General features: G+C 39.1%; 1 protein-coding gene across 1 annotated transcript in view; it reads left to right on the top strand.

The window, feature by feature from the left end:
• The first annotated feature begins 4338 nt into the window (after positions 1-4338).
• The window catches only part of MRAP2 (melanocortin 2 receptor accessory protein 2), an 83894-nt gene continuing 70345 nt past the window's right edge, over positions 4339-17887 (top strand). Inside the window, exon 1 of the mRNA XM_082406027.1 lies at positions 4339-6125. Within this exon, the coding sequence (XP_082262153.1) occupies positions 6108-6125 (18 nt within the window). The 5' untranslated portion in view covers positions 4339-6107. The remainder of the gene's footprint in view (positions 6126-17887) is intronic.

Below are 17887 nucleotides of genomic sequence, written 5' to 3'. Positions count from 1 at the left end.
ACATTTTACAAAATGAAGAGGAATGTATTTTATGACCTTGAATACTAAGTCCTGATTCCAAACATCGCAAAGCCACATAGAAGAGAATCTCTCCAGTGTAGTACAGGAGGGAAGACACTCCATTCTGGTGCTTGTCTGGTGTGTAAAGAGAGACAGGCTGGTCCCCTGGGAAAGAGCAGGGACCTTTAACTCCTAGGACCTGAGTTCAGTACTTACGAGCTCTATGATCTCAAATTACTTTGCTAAGTCTCATTTTCCCCCTGCATAAAATAGCAGTCACAATACCACTTACCTCCTAAGATCGTTTTGAGATGAGCTATCATTGGAAAACATTCAGCAGAGTGTTTAGTGGTAAGGATGCAATAACTGGCAGATTTACTATTATAGTTTAACTGGGATGTGCTTTGCAATCGCCTCCTATCAGAGTTCCCCAAACTTGCCCCACCAGAGGAATTACTTGGAATACTTATGAAATATACAGATTCCAGGGCCCTGCCCCAGACCTACTGAACCTGCATCTCCAGGGAAGGGGCCTGGGAGTCTGTTTAAAAAGATCCTCAGGGCTCCAGGCACATTTGGGAAATGTGTTATGTTAGTAAAACCCCATATTCTCTACATGGGTGGGTCTCACATTTGGGGATCTGGTTAAAATACACACTGCCAGCATCCCCACCCCCCAGAGCTTCTGATTTGGCCCTGAGGTGGAGTCTACAAAATTATGTTTTTAAATAATCCGCCCTGGTGATTTATGGGGAAAAGGGCTCTCAGCCCACGCTGGGGGAAACACTGCCCAGTGTTGTCATACCCACATTTAGACCAAAAAGAGAACTCTAAGGAGAGTCTGTTATCTGGGAGAGCGTCCTATAGCTTTACTTCTGCTACCAGTTGATGGAATATAGGAATTAGAGGGAATCACTTTGCCGACTATTGTTCTTTCTCACAGATTAAAGTCGGTCCCTTCTGTGCCAAGTACTTTGGCTTGGGGTTAAAAAGTAACAGTCTATTATGCATTTGATGTGTCTGTCCAGGGTTTGCACGGTTGTGCTTATACAGGCCTTTTTATCTGCTCTCATCACCTAATCTGATTTCATGCCTTGTAGGCACCCTGAAGGGCAGGATGTACTTGCTTGACTTGCATGTGATGCTGAGCACTGCTGAGGCATTGCTGATGAGCAGAGGGCCCGAGGGGAGCATGAACAAAGGAGCTGAAAGCTGGCCTGCTCGCAGAAGCACTCAGGTCAGAGTGAGGCTCTGTAGTGCTGCACTTACCAGCTGCTCCAGTGCCCCTCCTCAGGGTTCTGGATCCACCCAATGTGCTGAGAGAAGCAGCAGACAGATCCTTATAGTAGAGTCAGGATACATGGGCATTATCTGTATGGACTTGATTGCACAGCACTTGATGGGTCAAAGATAAACACATACTCATGTAAGCAGCTGAAAGAAAGGTGTGGAAAGATGTGCCAGGATGTCTGGGCTGGGGTGTGTGGAGGGCTGGAAGAGAAGCACAGCCCAGCAGAGAGCAGGGAGCTGCTCTGCTAATCCCATGGACCTCAACCACGCACAGAGAAATCATTTCATTGGGACAAGTGTGCAGTCGCCCACACAAAGTTAAGAGCCAAAACAAAACAGAATTTAGGGCATATGCATAACCAAAAGTGTGTCACTAACGTGGGGGAACATCTTGCTAAATAACTGACATTTCTAAGTGTGTATGAGCGTGTGGGATCAGCGGACCTGGGGCTTGGGTCATTTCATCCACCTCCTTTGGAAATGGATTCACTCTATTCTTAAAAGCCAACCCAGGAAGTCAGTCTTATTTTTCATAATGTTTCAATTCCAAACTCTACAGTTCTTGAAATTCATTTAAAGTAATCATTCAGGGAGTGTTTATTTCTGTAGCTATCTCTTTTATCTATGACAACACAAAAGCATGAAATTTGCCTCTGATAAGTGGCATCATTTAGAGAGTTAGGATGAAGAATAAAAATTGGGGAAGCAATAAAGTCTATTCCTCTCCCCATTCCTTGTTTGCTGCGAGAATTCTGGCAAGTGTGTTAAACTCCTAGCTCCTGAATTTCTTCCCCCTAGGTCCACAGCCAGTCACTAGCTGAGCCATGCTCACACAGCTCTCCTAAGGATGGAGATGAAAGTGTCTTTCCACAACTCCACAGGGATCATGCCCGCTGAATAATAAAGAGGATGAATAGCTTAAAATTATAGGTGATGTTGGAAATTGTCAGAACGCAGGTCTTCTTACTAAAGTTCTAGGAATCTCAGTGTACTGATTGAAGCAGGTCTCTGGTTTGTTTTTTAATGACCACACTGGTATCCACCAATAACAGAAAATCTCATCAGTATCCTTTCTTTCCCCATACACCTATTCCATATAGCCTAGAGGCAAAGGAGGGCTTAATTTGTTTTGTGTCATGAGCAGAGAGGTATTCAGAAAATTAAACCATGGATCAATCTGAAGCAGGCACAGTCAGAAGGGATCTCGTCATGAAGTTCTATGTATGAATTTCCCATATTCACAGAACTCAAGCCGGTTTGTAAACCTCATGTGTTTCTTTCCTCCCAATCTTCCATCTATCCCTACTGACCTAAATATTTTTTAGACATGTTTTTAGCTGCAAGTAATAAAGCCCAGCTATGGGTAGCTTAAATATCATGAGGATATTTATGGTTTACTGAGTGAGACAACTCAGGGTTGCTTGGCATCTCAACAACGCCATTAAGGACCCAGACTATTTATTCCTCTGCTTCACTGTCCTTAGAGTGTGGGCCTGTTTTCCTCTTGCCTGTTATCCAGCGCTCGTAAGAAGGCTGGCGTGACTCCAGCGTCACATCCTCACATCATTTTCTTTTTTTTTTAATTTTTGAAAATTATTTTTTATTTTTATTTTTTTTTACTGAAGTATAGTTGATTTACAATGTTGTGTTAGTTTCAGGTGTACAGCAAAGTGATTCAGTTATTCATACATATATATTCATATGTATACATATATATGAATACATACAATATATTTATATCCAATATATAAATACATATAATACATACATATATATTCATATATATGACTATGTATGTACAGCAAAGTGATATAGTTATACATACATATATATATGTTCATATATGTATATGTATATATATTCTTTTTCAGATTCTTTTCCCCTATAGGTTATAACAAGATATTGAGTAGAGTTCCCTGTGCTATACAGTAGGTCCTTGTTGATTATCTATTTTATATAGTGTGTGTATGTTAATCCCAAACTCCTTACGTCATTTTCAATACCAGAAAGCGGAAAGAGAAGGGGCAGGTGCAAAAAAAGGGTAGTTTGGCCCTGACTAGTGACACAAGGAAGGCAAAGGAGAAGGCTAGCCTCTCAGCAGGGTATAATTTAGGAAAAGTTACAAACAAAGAACAATAATAATATTGAGCACTTTGTGCCAGGCCTTGTGCTTTACACTTCTTATCTTGCTTAATTCTCATAGCAACGCTATGAGATGGATACTATTAAAAGCCCCATTCTATAGAAATAAAAAATTGACGTAGCAAAATTAAAAGGGATTTTTACACACAAAAAATGTTTTCGAATGACATTTTATCCTGCCATTCTATACAAAATGTTTTCATTTTTGTCCCAGTTATGGACATATATATATATGAATATATATGTATAACTGAATCACTTTGCTGTACATATGAATTCATATATATGTGTGTATGTGTGGCTCAGAGCCCCCTTCAAGGAAGAAATTGTTGGCTCAGCTGCTAGAAGTGTTGTCAGCAGACAGCCTTCAGATGGAGGCCCATGCAGCAGAGAAGTGCCTCTCCCGAGGCCGCCACGCCCTGGAGTGGCCCACATCCAGTGACTGAGTGCAGGGGGACCACGCAGGACAGGGATTCTGGCCCAGCGGGGACAGCTCCCAGGAACCAGTTCAGCTACACTTCTCCCTGCCCTCCCTGCTTCCGCCTCCTCCTTCCCACAAATCTTGATCCTAAGGGCTCCCTGATAAACATATCGAACCCAACTCTATCTCAGAGTCTGCTTCCCATAAAAATCAAACTGGGACCATTTTTAACACCTTTCCACCCCTTGTCTACATACACAGGTTTCCTCCATAGCCAAAATAGAGGGGACTCCCTGGTGGCTCAGTGGTTAAGAATCTGCCTGCCAATGCAGGGGACACGGGTTCGAACCCTGGTCCGGGAAGATCCCACACGCTGTGGCGCAACTAAGCCCATGCGCTACAACTACTGAGCCTGGGCTCTAGAGCCCGCGAGCCACAACTACTGAAGTCCGCACGCCTAAAGCCTGTGCTCTGCAACAAGAGAAGCCACCGCAATGAGAAGCCCGTGCACCACAACGAAGAGCAGCCCCTACTTGCCCTAACTAGAGAAAGCCCCAACGCAGCAACGAAGACCCAATGCGGCCAAAAACTAATTAATTTAAAAAAAGAAACAAAATAGAGCATTCCTACAAAACCTTTTGTAAATCAAAACGGCGTAAAGTGAAGAAGCAATTACCCTAGGACACATCTAGCTAGGGGATGCACAAAACAAATCGAGATTAAAGCGCAGATGCTCACAGACACAGTTAAAGCTAAGGCAACTTGATGGTGAGATGCTGAGTGTAGTTCCAGGGAAGGAGCTGGTGGTGCCACTCTCTCTGCTCGGGGTGCACGCTGCCTCTAAGCTCACTGCAAAACAAACGTTGAACACTACTGTTGCTTTTCACCTTCCTTTACAAAAACAAAAATCCTTTTAGGATTTCTTTCCATTAGCGAAAACAGGTGCTAATGTAAGCCTTTCATAAAAGTGAAGTGGTGTAAAGTGAACTTTCAAAGAGTGGAGGATACCTGTATTGTATTTTTATTTTACATTATTGCAGACATACCACAGTACTACTTTTGTTCTATTTAAAAAATACACTCTGTCATGAACAGTTCCTCACGTTATTATATAGCCTTCATGATTACTTATTTAAAATGTAAAGCAAAAGTAATATAACCATATTACAGAACATTTGAAAAAGAGAAAATTTATATGTAATTCCCCTACCAAACAGTTGATCTTTTGGTATATTTAATTTTTTTTCATATAAATAGTTTTTACAAAGTTATAGTCACAATGTATAAAGTGTCCTATTCACATTTTAAAATTTTTATTTGTTTGTTTGTTTTTATGCCCTCCCTTGGGCCAGAAACTGTTAAAGGCAGGTTATAAAATTACATAAATTTACTAAAATGTATGCTAGGCATCACCCAGGGCCTCCTTCAGATAGTCAAACATGACAAATGAGAATCCAGAGCCCTTCTATGGTTTTGAGAATTTCTTACTACTCATATATTCATAGTTTTTCCCTCAGCTCCCTGTCTGTCTCAGGAATACAAACTGGCTGCCTAAGTCCTGCCATGTCAACCTGGATGACAAGCACAGCACTTTCACCAATTGCCACACACACATACGAACCCCACAAAATAAACAAAACCAAAATCTAAGTAAGATCAGGCATTTTGTGACTTTGATCACTTCCCTAAAGTTTTCGGGAACCCTTGGGTACAAAGCCTCTGCCGTCTTGCTGGTTCCCACGTCCATCCTCTTCTGCTGAGTAACAGGCAAATTCTTCCCCTCACCTCACCCACAATAGTTCCACCCACTTTCAGGCCCTCTAACCTGAGCTTCTACCCAAAAGCAGTGGATTCTGACTCAGATCATTTCCTCAACAAGGGCAGGTTTTGCTCTACAAGCATTTCTCTGATTTTTCAAGGCTGAGAAAAGAAAAATCTTTTTGGACTTCTACATTATAATACAAGGGTTAGGAAATAGGTCAGAGAGAAAGAATGTGATGCCAGGAGAGAGGTTAGCACACGAAGTGTAAGTCACGAAGTTTCGCATTTGGAAAGTTGCTGGGGAGGGTGGAAGAAGGAATGAAGTCCAGCGACACCACAAAGAAGTATCTGAAAAACCTAGCAGCTGGTGTGGCCTGAAGATCGGAAGTAAAACATGACACCAGAATTATGAATCTGAGACCAGGGAAAAGTGGCCACACCTTGATAAGAAATGAGGAACTTGGGAAAGTAGATCAGTTTGGAGGGGGAAGGGATGCATTCACTTTCACAGGTAAGGATCTAGCAGGGTTTGTTTGGACTTGGAGGGTGGATGAATTGGGAACTGGGGGGTTACTGGGTCTGTCCTGGCTCCTGGCTGCCTGTGAACGTTTGTGAAAAACTACAAAATGACACTATAACTATCAAATCCGTCCAAAGAGAAGGGAGAGTTGTGATAAGGGGAAGGATGAATCAAAAAAAATTTTTTGGTAGGGATCAGGTTATGGGGTGGGGTGGAGAGATGGGTGGAGTGGAGCAAGGAAGAGACAGTATCTGTGCATTCTAGAGTGTTCACAGTTAGGGCTTTTCTTTTTTGTTACTTTGCCTGTCTGAGTGTTGGTGTTATTTTGTAAAAGGGGAAGGCATCGTGCTGGGGATGGAAAATGATTTTCTGCCACTTACTGCTTTCACCTGTTACCACGGCAACCGATTTCATCAGCCAGGAGGGAGGATTTTACTACAGAGCCATGCTATATTGGACTGTTGTGATTCGAAGGGAAATATTTACAGCTCTGTCGGTAGAGCTGTTCCAGTTGAGACTGTGACCGCGTGGCCCATTAAACTCAATTTCAATGATTTCTAAAGAGTTTTTCCATTACTGACTCCAGGTAACATCACAGTTTTTGATCAGTTCCCAGGAGCAAACTCCTGCAGGATGTATAACCCCTATGTTGGTTGGAGTTAGTTTATCTTTTTCTTTCAGCTCTGTCAGTGATGAAATTAGTTGCTCACTTTGGGGTTTTGAATCAAACCAAAAGACTAAAATAATTGTGTGAGACAGATGTGGCTGGATCCTGGGGACAGCTTTTGTCCTCACTCCGTGATTGTCTGGGAGCAGAACTCAGAGGGTCTCCTCATTCTCCAATAAAAAGCCCCTCCCTCAAGCATTGGTGAGAAACGGACATTTTAATGAAGGCTTGGTCGGGAAACTGGTTTATATTACAGAGCTCAGACCCTTTCACCTCCTCCCCATGGTGGAATCCTTCTTCCTTAGATAATAAGGGGTACTTATAAATAAAAAATCTTTCTTTTTCTCTGTTTGTGTTAAAAACTCTCTGAGTTACTTTAGATTTCTGCATACTTTTGGTTTGAAAAACCAGGTTTCTTGGCTTTTGAAGTAGAGTATCTCTGCAGTTTCCAACAATAACAAAATCTGGATATACTGTCCTGCACCAAAACTATAGAGAGTAAGAGTCTGAGACTTTCAGACTCCTAGTGTAAGATTCCTCCAACTTAATTAGCAAGGTGTGGTTCTAATTCTAATTGAGTGCTTGATTATAGCATTCAAATGATTGCTGCACTTTCAATAGTGGTATTTTCCATCTTGAAAATTTATCTTGTTAATTAAATTAATCTTAATTGATGAAACATATCCATGTGGAGAGGGATTTGAAGGCAATATTGAGGATTCTTACATATTTCCTGCCCTGTCCTGAAACCAGTATTACTCCACCCTCAAACATAGTTCATCAGGGAATTAAATACATAGAACAGCTGGTAAACACTCATCACTGAAACTTTTTAACCTTTCTCCCAAAGGTTAAAATGAGAGACCCTGTGTTTTAGGTTTGTTGAGACATTATTATGGACTTTGGACATTACGGACATCCATTGTAGACATTGTCCATGTTGTGCTTGAATTTGCTTCGGCAGAGTTGCCGTTTTATTTTACTTATATGGCAAAGAAAACACTAGATTCAAAACCTAAGATTCTCTAGATTAGGAAAGAAAAGTACCACTATTTTATTTTTTGAGAAGAACAATGACTAATTCAGAACTTAGAACATTTTACATATTTACCGTAATAGGAAATTTCCCCTTGAGTTCTTAATCAAAATCTCATTAACACCTACAGTGTCTTTAATTCCAGCTGTCTGAATAAAAGCATTTTAAGAGCGCTTATTTTTATTTCCCTTCTAAATGCAGACACGGTGTTAGAAGATACAAAGATACCACAGATCAAGACACAATCTCTCTTCCCAAGGAACTTACACTAAAGTGGGGGACAGATGAGTAAATAAATATTACATAGCAGTATAACAAGGGTAATGCAGAAGTAAGCAGAATATTCAAGGATGACTAACCTGGCCTAGAAAAGTTGGAAGGAATCAGGAAGTTTTCTCAGGGAAGTTGACACTGGTATTTAAGCACCAACATGAGTTTGCCTGATTAGGGTAAGGTAGGGGGATGGCACAGGTGCTCCAGACTGAGGAAACTACAATAAGGCAAAGAAAATCCTGATTAGCACATGGAACCATGATTTAGAAAAAAACCTAAAACTTAATTGAGAACCTATTATATGCCAGGTACTACATGCAACACATTTCTAATTCAAAGCTCTCTAAGGCATGTTGTTATTATTGTTCCTCTTTTATAAGGGAGGAAACAAAGGTTTAATGAGGATGAGTACTTGCCCATGGTCCAACCATAGTGATGGAATGGCAAGTCCAACCCAACTCAGCCTAACTTCAGGGGAGAGTGTTTCCACTTCTTTTGTGTAGAGTCAATATAAAATTGGACTGAAAGAAGGCATAGGTAGTTCTGCTTGATTCAATTTCCTGATAAATGATATGATCGTATATGATAATTATGAATAATTTACTCAATTACGATAAATAAAATGATTGCAAAGGGACTCGGGTGTTTGAATAAGACTTTGGATGTAAAATATGAACCTGAGATTGAATTTGCTGATTGGAACCTTTTTATAAATTAAAATGTATTTTTCTGACATGTAAGAAACCCATTTTAAAACCCAGGCTTCTTAAAGAGGACCTATTTCTGTTTATTTTGTGATGGGTGATGTGGAAACGGGTGCTGGTAAGGTCAAGGCAGAAGCATTTGTGGGCTTTTTTTTCTTTTTCTCCTTAAGGAAAAGAACTAAAATGCTAAAGTAAATTAGTGGTACATTAAGTTTGGAAGTTTTAAGTACACATGTTATCAGAAAATACACACCCAAATGATCATCCTTTTCAAGTAATGATGTACGACAGATGGCGCTTCACTTTCAGAGCACGATTTTGCACATTTATATTCCCCGTCATACAACTGCATTGATGTCAAACCCACTGTGCATCTTTTGAAATGGAATATATTCCAGTGTACTCAGGATCTGTTTAGTACATCCCACAGATTGCCTTGGATTCTATTCCTGAAGTTGTAAACCTAGGAGAGCAGACCAGTAATCATTCCATCAAAGTGTTTGGAATATGTAAGCACAGAGTGAGTGCCTAAATTTTCTTATTCCCAAATACATTTTTTTTATACCTCACTCTCCATACAGTAAGCATGATTTGAGGCCAGGTCCTGTGCTAAGGGCCACCATATTGGTTTCTAAGGATAAAAAGATGACATCTGATATCTGCCAACTTTAGTGGGGCACCAAACCTCTATTCCACTAATCATCATGTAGCCTCGTGAACAATGAAATAGAGATATGAGCATTTGACTTGGGAAGGCATAGGAGGGCCCAGCAAATTATGCCATGATTTGGGAGGGCTCCAAAACGGTTTCACAAAGGGGTTACTTCTTGGGTCTCAAGAGTGAGTAGAGGCACTTTAGGAAGATAAGTAGGATATTCCAGAAAGTGAGATCAGTATCAGCAAAGGCAGGGAGGCATGAAAAAGCATAGGAGATTTTAAAAACAGGAAGTTATAAACACGCCAGAGGTGAGGGTATATCATGTGAAAGGAGGAATGCAGAAGGTGTCTGGCAATAGCCCTAGTTTAAAAGGTAGCCTGGGGCTTCCCTGGTGGTGCAGTGGTTGAGAATCTGCCTGCCAATGCAGGGGACACGGGTTCGAGCCCTGGTCTGGGAAGATCCCACATGCCGCGGAGCAACTGGGCCCGTGAGCCACAACTACTGAGCCTGAGCGTCTGGAGCCTCTGCTCCGCAACAAGAGAGGCCGCGATAGTGAGAGGCCCGCGCACCGCGATGAAGAGTGGCCCCCACTCGCCGCAACTGGAGAAAGCCCTCACACAGAAACGAAGACCCAACACAGCCAAAAATAAAAATAATAAATAAATAATAAATTAAAAAATTAAAAAAAAAAAAAAAAGGTAGCCTGGTGCGGATTATGAAGGGCTTTGTATTCTGTTCTAAAGCAGTTGGACCAAAAGCCAGTTCAGGGTATTTAAGCAAGTGAACTGAGAGCTCTATAATTCAAGGACTGGTTGGCTTTAGTGAAAGCAAGTCCGTATATTCTTTTGATAACCTAGTTCTGTTTTCATAGTCTAATTTGGATATTCAAGCTAAACCATTTTAGCTTGGTGTTTTCAGGGAAGATGGCAAATGGCCAGCAGCCATCTTGTATGTCGGAGTTCTGTTCTATCACCTCTCAGCTTTCCCTTTTCTAGGCTGAATCACACTCACTCCTCATGGGGCTTATTCTCAAGTCTTTTGATATTGCCTTTATAGCATTCCACTGAACTTTTGCCAAGTTATTTTCCTTCTTCAATCTTCTTCATTTAAAAAAATCATTTATTTATTTTTGACTAGGCAACACACTTATGTAATTCAACCATAAATCCCAATAGTGTCTTTCCCACTCTGTCCTCCATCTGTGCATTTCTTATTGTCCTCTGCCAAAGATAATCACTACTGTTAGTTTCCTATATGCCACTCCAGAATTTTTAGCATATAAAAGCCAATGCAATAATATGTGATTTTTTCCTCTTTTTTTAAAAACAAAAGTTAGATTTCTCTTTGTAAAGTTCTGCATCTTGATTTTGTCACTTAATGTCGTGAAACTATTTCTAAAGTGGTACACAAAGTTTTTCTCCATTTTTTAATATACATAATCATCCGTTGAAGACTGTACCATAATTTATTTAACCAATCCCCTATTGATGGACAGCTAGGTTGTATGCAGGTGTTTGCTATTTCAATTTCACATGTGTAAGTATATCTAGAGGATAAGTTCTTTGAAGTGGAATTTCTAAATGAAGTGAAATATTTGTGTGCAATTGTAATTTTGGTAGATAATACCGAATCACACTCTCCCACCACATACATGGAGAGTTCCTGTTTCCTCATACACTCACCAATACAGTGTGTTACCGACTTTATGATGTTTCCAAACAATGGACACTGGTATCTAGGGATACTTTCAATTTGCTTTTCTCTTATTGTGAGTGAGTATAGACATCCTTTTCATATATTTAAGAGGCATCCTTTTCTGTGAACTGTTATTCATACCTATACCAACTTTTTGAGAAACTGTTTATATCCTTTCACCATTTTTCTATATCTTATTGACATCTTAAAAACTTTTCATATATTTTATATTCGTGCTGGATACTTCTTTTTTTTTTTGGCAACCAGCATTCATTCCCACCCCCTGGTATGCCCTCTCCTATATCAGGTGAATTGGAAGCCAGAAAGTACTTTTACTAGACTCCCTTTGCCCCTATGGATGCAATTTATACTGTATGAATAAAATGCACATTATAAGAATTTGGAAGGTGGAAAGAAAGCAGAAATCATGTTCTCTTCCAGCAGTGAAGGCAGTTGAGTGGGCTTCAGCTGCTTTGAGTCTTTGCAGAAACCTCCAGATTCCCCTGCCGGCCACCCTCCTCGGGACTACAGGGCTGCTGGGAAGTTGACTGCAGTTTCTGGTTATTTGGCAACAAAAATCAGCTGAAAAACCTTCAGTTCAGTAAAGGAGCATAGTATAGCACTAATATTCAGAAATGTATATATATTCACACACACGTATATATTTCTCTATATATCCATATATATAGTTAGTATAACAATTTAATGGAATGGGTCTATTAACAAGAGTGACAAGTAAGATAAAATATCAAGAAATAAGTGTATCAATAATTAGGCAAAGACCTATGTGAGGTAAATGATAGAATACTCCTGAAGGAAAAAAAGACTTGGACAAATGGAAAGGCATTCATTTTCTCAGATGACAAAACTCACTATCATAAAGAATTTATTGAGATTTTCTTCATAGCTTAGTCTGGTCAGTTTTGGTTGACTGTACCATGGCTGCTTGAAAAGGAGACGTATTCTCTATTTTCTGGGTATTGAAGTTTTATTAATTGATCTCCCTTATTAATTTCATTATTTAAATCTTCTAAATCCTCACTTTCACTCATGGACTGAGAGAGAAATTAAACTTCTACTAGAAACATGTTTTTGTCAACCTTTCTGGTATTTCCTACTTTCTGAATTATGAAAATTGATGCTATGCTTTTTCATGCTCAAGTAAATATTTATAGCTGTTATACAGTCACCATTAATTGCAAGTTTTAGGATTATAAAACGTCCTTTTGTTGTTTCATTTAATATTCTTTTTCTGATACTCCATCTATTCTGATTTTATGATTGGAACCTCTGCTTTCTTTTGGTTTATATCTATCTGGTATAACTTTTCCCATGCTTTTATTTTCAGTCTTTCTGAATCAGTTTGTTTTAAATAAGTATTTTACACACAGCTTGGAGTTGTGTTTTACTTTTTGAACTTGTCTACAATTCCTTTTCTTTTAATAGATGTGTTCAGTCCATTTATATTTAAAAGACGTATGTAGTCTTAATTCTGTTATTTTTTTATATGCGGTTTTCTTTTTTTTTTTTTAATAAATTATTTATTTATTTATTTTTGGCTGTGTTCGGTCTTCATTTCTGTGTGAGGGCTTTCTCTAGTTGCGGCGAGCGGGGACCACTCTTCATTGCGGTGCGTGGGCCTCTCACTATCGTGGCCTCTCTTGTTGCAGAGCACAGGCTCCAGACGTGCAGGCTCAGTAGTTGTGGCTCACGGGCCCAGTCGTGGCATGTGGGATCTTCCCAGACCAGGGCTTGAACCCGTGTCCCCTGCATTGGCAGGCAGACTCTCAACCACTGCGCCACCAGGGAAGCCCTATATATGCGGTTTTCATAGTATTTATTTGCTGCGCTGCATGGCTTGCGTATCTTAGTTCCCTGACCAGGGATTGAACCTGCTCCCTCCGCAATGAAAGCACAGAGTCCTAACCACTAGACGGCCAAACAATTCCCTTTATAGTTTTTAAAATGTATTTCAGTCTGTGATCTTTATTTTATACTGTGGATGATTCATCTGATGTTTAGGAAGTTTAGTGTTTTTGTTTTGTGGTTACTTGTGTAATTATACATATGTAATAACCTTAGCCCTTTATTTCTTTAGAGACGATATCTATTTTTCCTTACTATGTGCAATAATAAAACAAGCTTATTTTCATGTTCTCCCTTCAACTTGCTGCCCCACACCTCCTAATTTTGGTAAGAAATAATTTCTAAAATTTATCTTTGTATGATTTATATATGCTAGTATTTATATTACTTCATTTTACAGCCTTAAATGACATCCTTTGACTCAGATATATTACAGATCATTGGGCTTTTCTTCCCATCTTTTTTTTTTCCCATCTTCCCATTTCACTCTGTGATAGTTAAATTGCTTTTATATTGCCAGACATATACCATTTACAGTTTCTCTATTGCAGGGGGTGTATCATGTTTATCATTTTGTTTCTGTCCCTCTAATCCTCATATTGTTTAAGTCTTTTTTTCTTTGCTTATTTGGTAATTTTAACAATGTGTTGGATTTCCTTTGCCTGTTTCTTTCTCATTTTCTTTCTAATTCTTTTCAACTTCTAAAGAAGTAAGTTTCTTTTCTGTTTTGATTACTTTACAGCGTCTATTTGATTTGATCTGTGCTCCCTTCAATTTCGTCTTATTTCTATGATTTTTCTTTTCCAGTTCTTTGCTGGTTTCCACCAGCTCTTGTTTCATCTCCTCCCATTGCTTTGCCGTCTCTTCCCTGAGTTCTAACATTTCTGTTTTCTTTTTTTGGTGGGGTGGGGGGATCGCTTAAATTTTTGAATATTTATTTATTTATTGAAGTATAGTTGATTTATAATGTGTTAGTTTCTGGTGTACAGCCTAATAATAAAAATATAGATATATATTTATGTATAGGACAACCTTGTTGCTTATCTGTATTATATATTGCAGTCTGTATCTGCTAACCCCAAACTCCTAATTTTTCCCTCCCTGCCATTTCCCCTTTGGTAACTGTAAGTTTGTTTTCTATAACATTTCTGTTTATTGATCTTCTTATAGAAAGGGAATTTCTTCATTCAGTTTTTAAGTTTATGAATGTCTCCCTGTCCTTGTTATCTCTCTCCACTTAATCGATGAAATTCTATGTTTTACTTGAATCTTTTTCTGTCAGAACGGGGCTATGTTATCCAGGCAATCCCTGCAACGTCAGCAACCCATGAGAATAGAGGGGGCAAGAGTGCTTTCTTTTTCATGGAGAGATAGTGTTTGACAAATATTAATGAAATAGAAGATAACGCTTTATGAAATTTTTATTGGTGAGACCTAGAGCTTAAACTTGTATTTGAGAGGACTGTAGTAGAAGAAACAGTGTGAGAGATGCCCTGGTAGAGAGAGAATGATTCTGGTCTTTGTAGAGGACTTAAGTCAGCACATTCAGTGTAGTTATAGGACAGCTGGGAACTTGTGAGGTCTGAATTCTGAAGCAATACCAACCCAAGTTCTTATATATACACCCAGGAAGGGATATAGTACCAATATTTGTGAGTAAGATGTCTCAACAAGTTTTTAAATATTTTGGGGTTTTTTTAAAGATTTTTTTTTGATGTGGACCATTTTTTAAATCTTTATTGAATTTGTTACATTTTGTTACAATTTTGGCCACGCAACACGTGGGATCTGAGCTTCCCAACCAGGGATCGAACCTGCACCCCCTGCATTGGAAGGTGAAGTCTTAACCACTGGACCACGAGCGAAGTCCCTTAAATATTTTGTTGATGAAATATCTTAATATAAACCTTATAACCATGCTTGCCTTATATTTTAGATATTCACTCAAGTGCTTGGGGAACACTATCTGGACACTTACCATGAAACAAATTATCATTATGGAGGTGCTATGCTATAAATGTCTCATGATTTATGTGGCCTGTTCCACAGCTTTTTAAGCTGTGGAAATCCCCAGTTAATGATATGCATGCTGAAGTATTTAGGAGGTTATGAACTAATGTCTGTAATTTACTTTGAAATGCATACAAATAAGATAAATTGATAGGTAGATAGAAGGTTGGACCAATGGATAGATATATGAGAAAGCAAGTGTAGTGAAGTGTTAATGATAGAATCCAGGTGATGTTCACCATAAAATTCTTTCAACTTTGTTGTATGCTTGAAAATTTTCACTGTAAAATGTTGGGGAAAATTGTGGAAGTCAAAGCAATTACTATATAGTTGTTGATTTCATGGCATTTATAATGTTCCCAAATTAAGGGCTTTATACATTTAATTTCAACAGGTAAAAATGGAAGAGTCAGTCACAAATGCCTGATGATTTGTCTCTACTCTGCCTTTTTCTCAAAGCTGCCTGATTAGCTGGCTTTGTTCAAAGTTTGGGTTGGCTTAACTTGAATGTCCATGGCAACATACTTCTGGCCAGGATCCCTCCAAGGATGACAGGAACAACACCCGATGGAGCCGGTTTCACTGGAATTGCTGCTAAAGCAACTCTCGTGTTACTGTTCTGAAATCAGAAAAACTACTTTCCAAGCATTCTTGTTCTGGAATTCCACCGGAAGCACTCCAAGTTTGGTGGGTCATGTAGGAAACTTCCAAAGTGGATACCCAGCTTTGATTCCCTCCTTGAGCTACTAATATCTGAGTTGCATAAACTCCAGCACCCTAAATTTTGGTCTCTTATCATACATGATAAGTCCATTGCTAGAAGTCAACTTCAAACAGGAAATTTCTAGAGATTGCCCAAGTGTAGCAACTCAAATGCACTATTTTAATGAGGCCAAAGGGCCACTGACCTGATGAGCTTCTTTTAAAAGCCACCCATCTGTTTTGGCCTTCTATATAAAATGTAATTTTCTGATATTGAAATTTCATAGGTCAAGTCAAAGATTTACATTTTTAGGGGTGAATAGGTCAATAAAATAGTTTACACAAAATTATTGCTTTCCCCTTAGTCATTTTTGTTAAAATCAGGAAAAAATTTTTTCTGACTGTTGTGAATTGAATAGTGTCCCACAAAAACATATGTTGAAGTCCTAGCCTCTTATTTGGAAATAGAGTCTTTGCACATGTAATTAAGGTATAAATTAAGATGAAGTCATGCCACAGTAGATGGAGCCCTTATTCAATATGGCTAGCATCCTGGCAAGAATGACAGTGGAGGCAGATTTTAGAGTGATGCATCTACAACCCAAGGAATGCTAAGATTACTGACAACCACCATAGGCTAGGAGAGAAGTCTGGAACAGAATCTCCCTCAAAACCTTCCAGAAGGACCCAACCTTGCTGGCATCTTGATTTCAGACTTCTAGCTTGCAGAACTGTGAGAGAATGAATTTCTGTTGTTTCAAGCCACCAGGTTTATGGGATTTTGCTCAGGCAGCCCTAAGAAACTAACACACCAACCCAAACTATGGACTCCTTTAGACATAACTTCAAAGATCAATATGATGATAAATAATCTCTTCCTATTTTCTACAATCTCACTACTCATTTCTTCATTTCTTAGAGTCACACCAGGCCATCAATGATGCTTTCAACTTCAATTAGGAAATACCATAAAATAAAAATACAGGTGAAGATTCGCCGGTAGAAGCAGGAACTAATGTGTGGGTCACATTTAGGTGGTGATTCCAACAAGACATTCTGGGTCGGATATTGGTTTTGCTCAGAGAAGGATGCTTATAACTCCCTTGGGAGAATTTGTACTCTCCCTGCTAAAAGACTTTCTTTCTCCGAACGAAAGAAGTAATGGGGAAATAATTTTCTGAAAAGTCAAACACAATTTAAGTCAGATTCTGGCTTCTTTTAAAGAAGTTTTTTCCTCCTTTTGTCCTGAGTTTCCTCTCTAAATTCATATTCTCCCAGCCTTGAACTTAGAAAGGGAACACAAATACACACACAATTTTGATATCATTTTTCTCTTTAGAAACAAAAAAATGAGGTTTATAAAACTCATTTAGAACTGTGAGCAGAATATCCTTCATTTGTTGTGATTTTCATGATAAAGCCCTTAAAATTTGGCAAAGGATGAAAGTAAAAGAGTGAAACTTCTATTGCAAATTTCCTTTTCCTTTATTCCTTCAGAAAGACACAGAACTGAGAACCTGTGTTTCTGGGCATCAGGAAATGAGGCAGTGGATTTTGAACTTTCCCAGACTTTAGGGTTACTTGTTGTTCATCAGGTTAAACACAGTTACTAATTGGCTAGAAGAAAATGCTTTGAATTACCTGGGTACTGCAAGGTGTATGGCTTGGGACAAGCAAGGTCATCCTGGGAATGATAGGAGTCAGAAATTGCCTGATGAAGAGCTTTAAAATAATGTTTTCTCAAGATTTTATAATTGCTATAAAATATAATAACTTTCCTCTATTGCCAGCTGACATACCCTGGGAATCTTGACTTCTTGCTATATTTGTAGCTCTCTCAAAGGAGGGACTAGCACTTTGAATCACAGCATCAAAAATCATGATTGAATTTTTTCCTTTCCTTTGTGTTCTAGGGGACTCACTGTTCTAAAGAGATACGTGGAACCCTAGGGTAATGCACTAGCTCATTAGGAACGGACAGGCTGGTAAAAACAATCTTGAGCTCATAACTGTACTTTCTGCTGGGACATCAAAGTGTCTGTGTTATGGCTGAAGGGGAGTTTGATGGCATTATATTGGGAGAACTGTGGACACTTTTTATTTAGGGGTCTGTAAACCAAGTGGTCTTCTGAATCCCAAACT

The sequence above is a fragment of the Balaenoptera borealis genome, assembly GCF_965194805.1.
Source record: "Balaenoptera borealis genome assembly, chromosome: 9".
Taxonomy (NCBI): Eukaryota; Metazoa; Chordata; class Mammalia; order Artiodactyla; family Balaenopteridae; genus Balaenoptera; species Balaenoptera borealis.
This window is presented reverse-complemented; position numbering and strand designations above follow the sequence as displayed.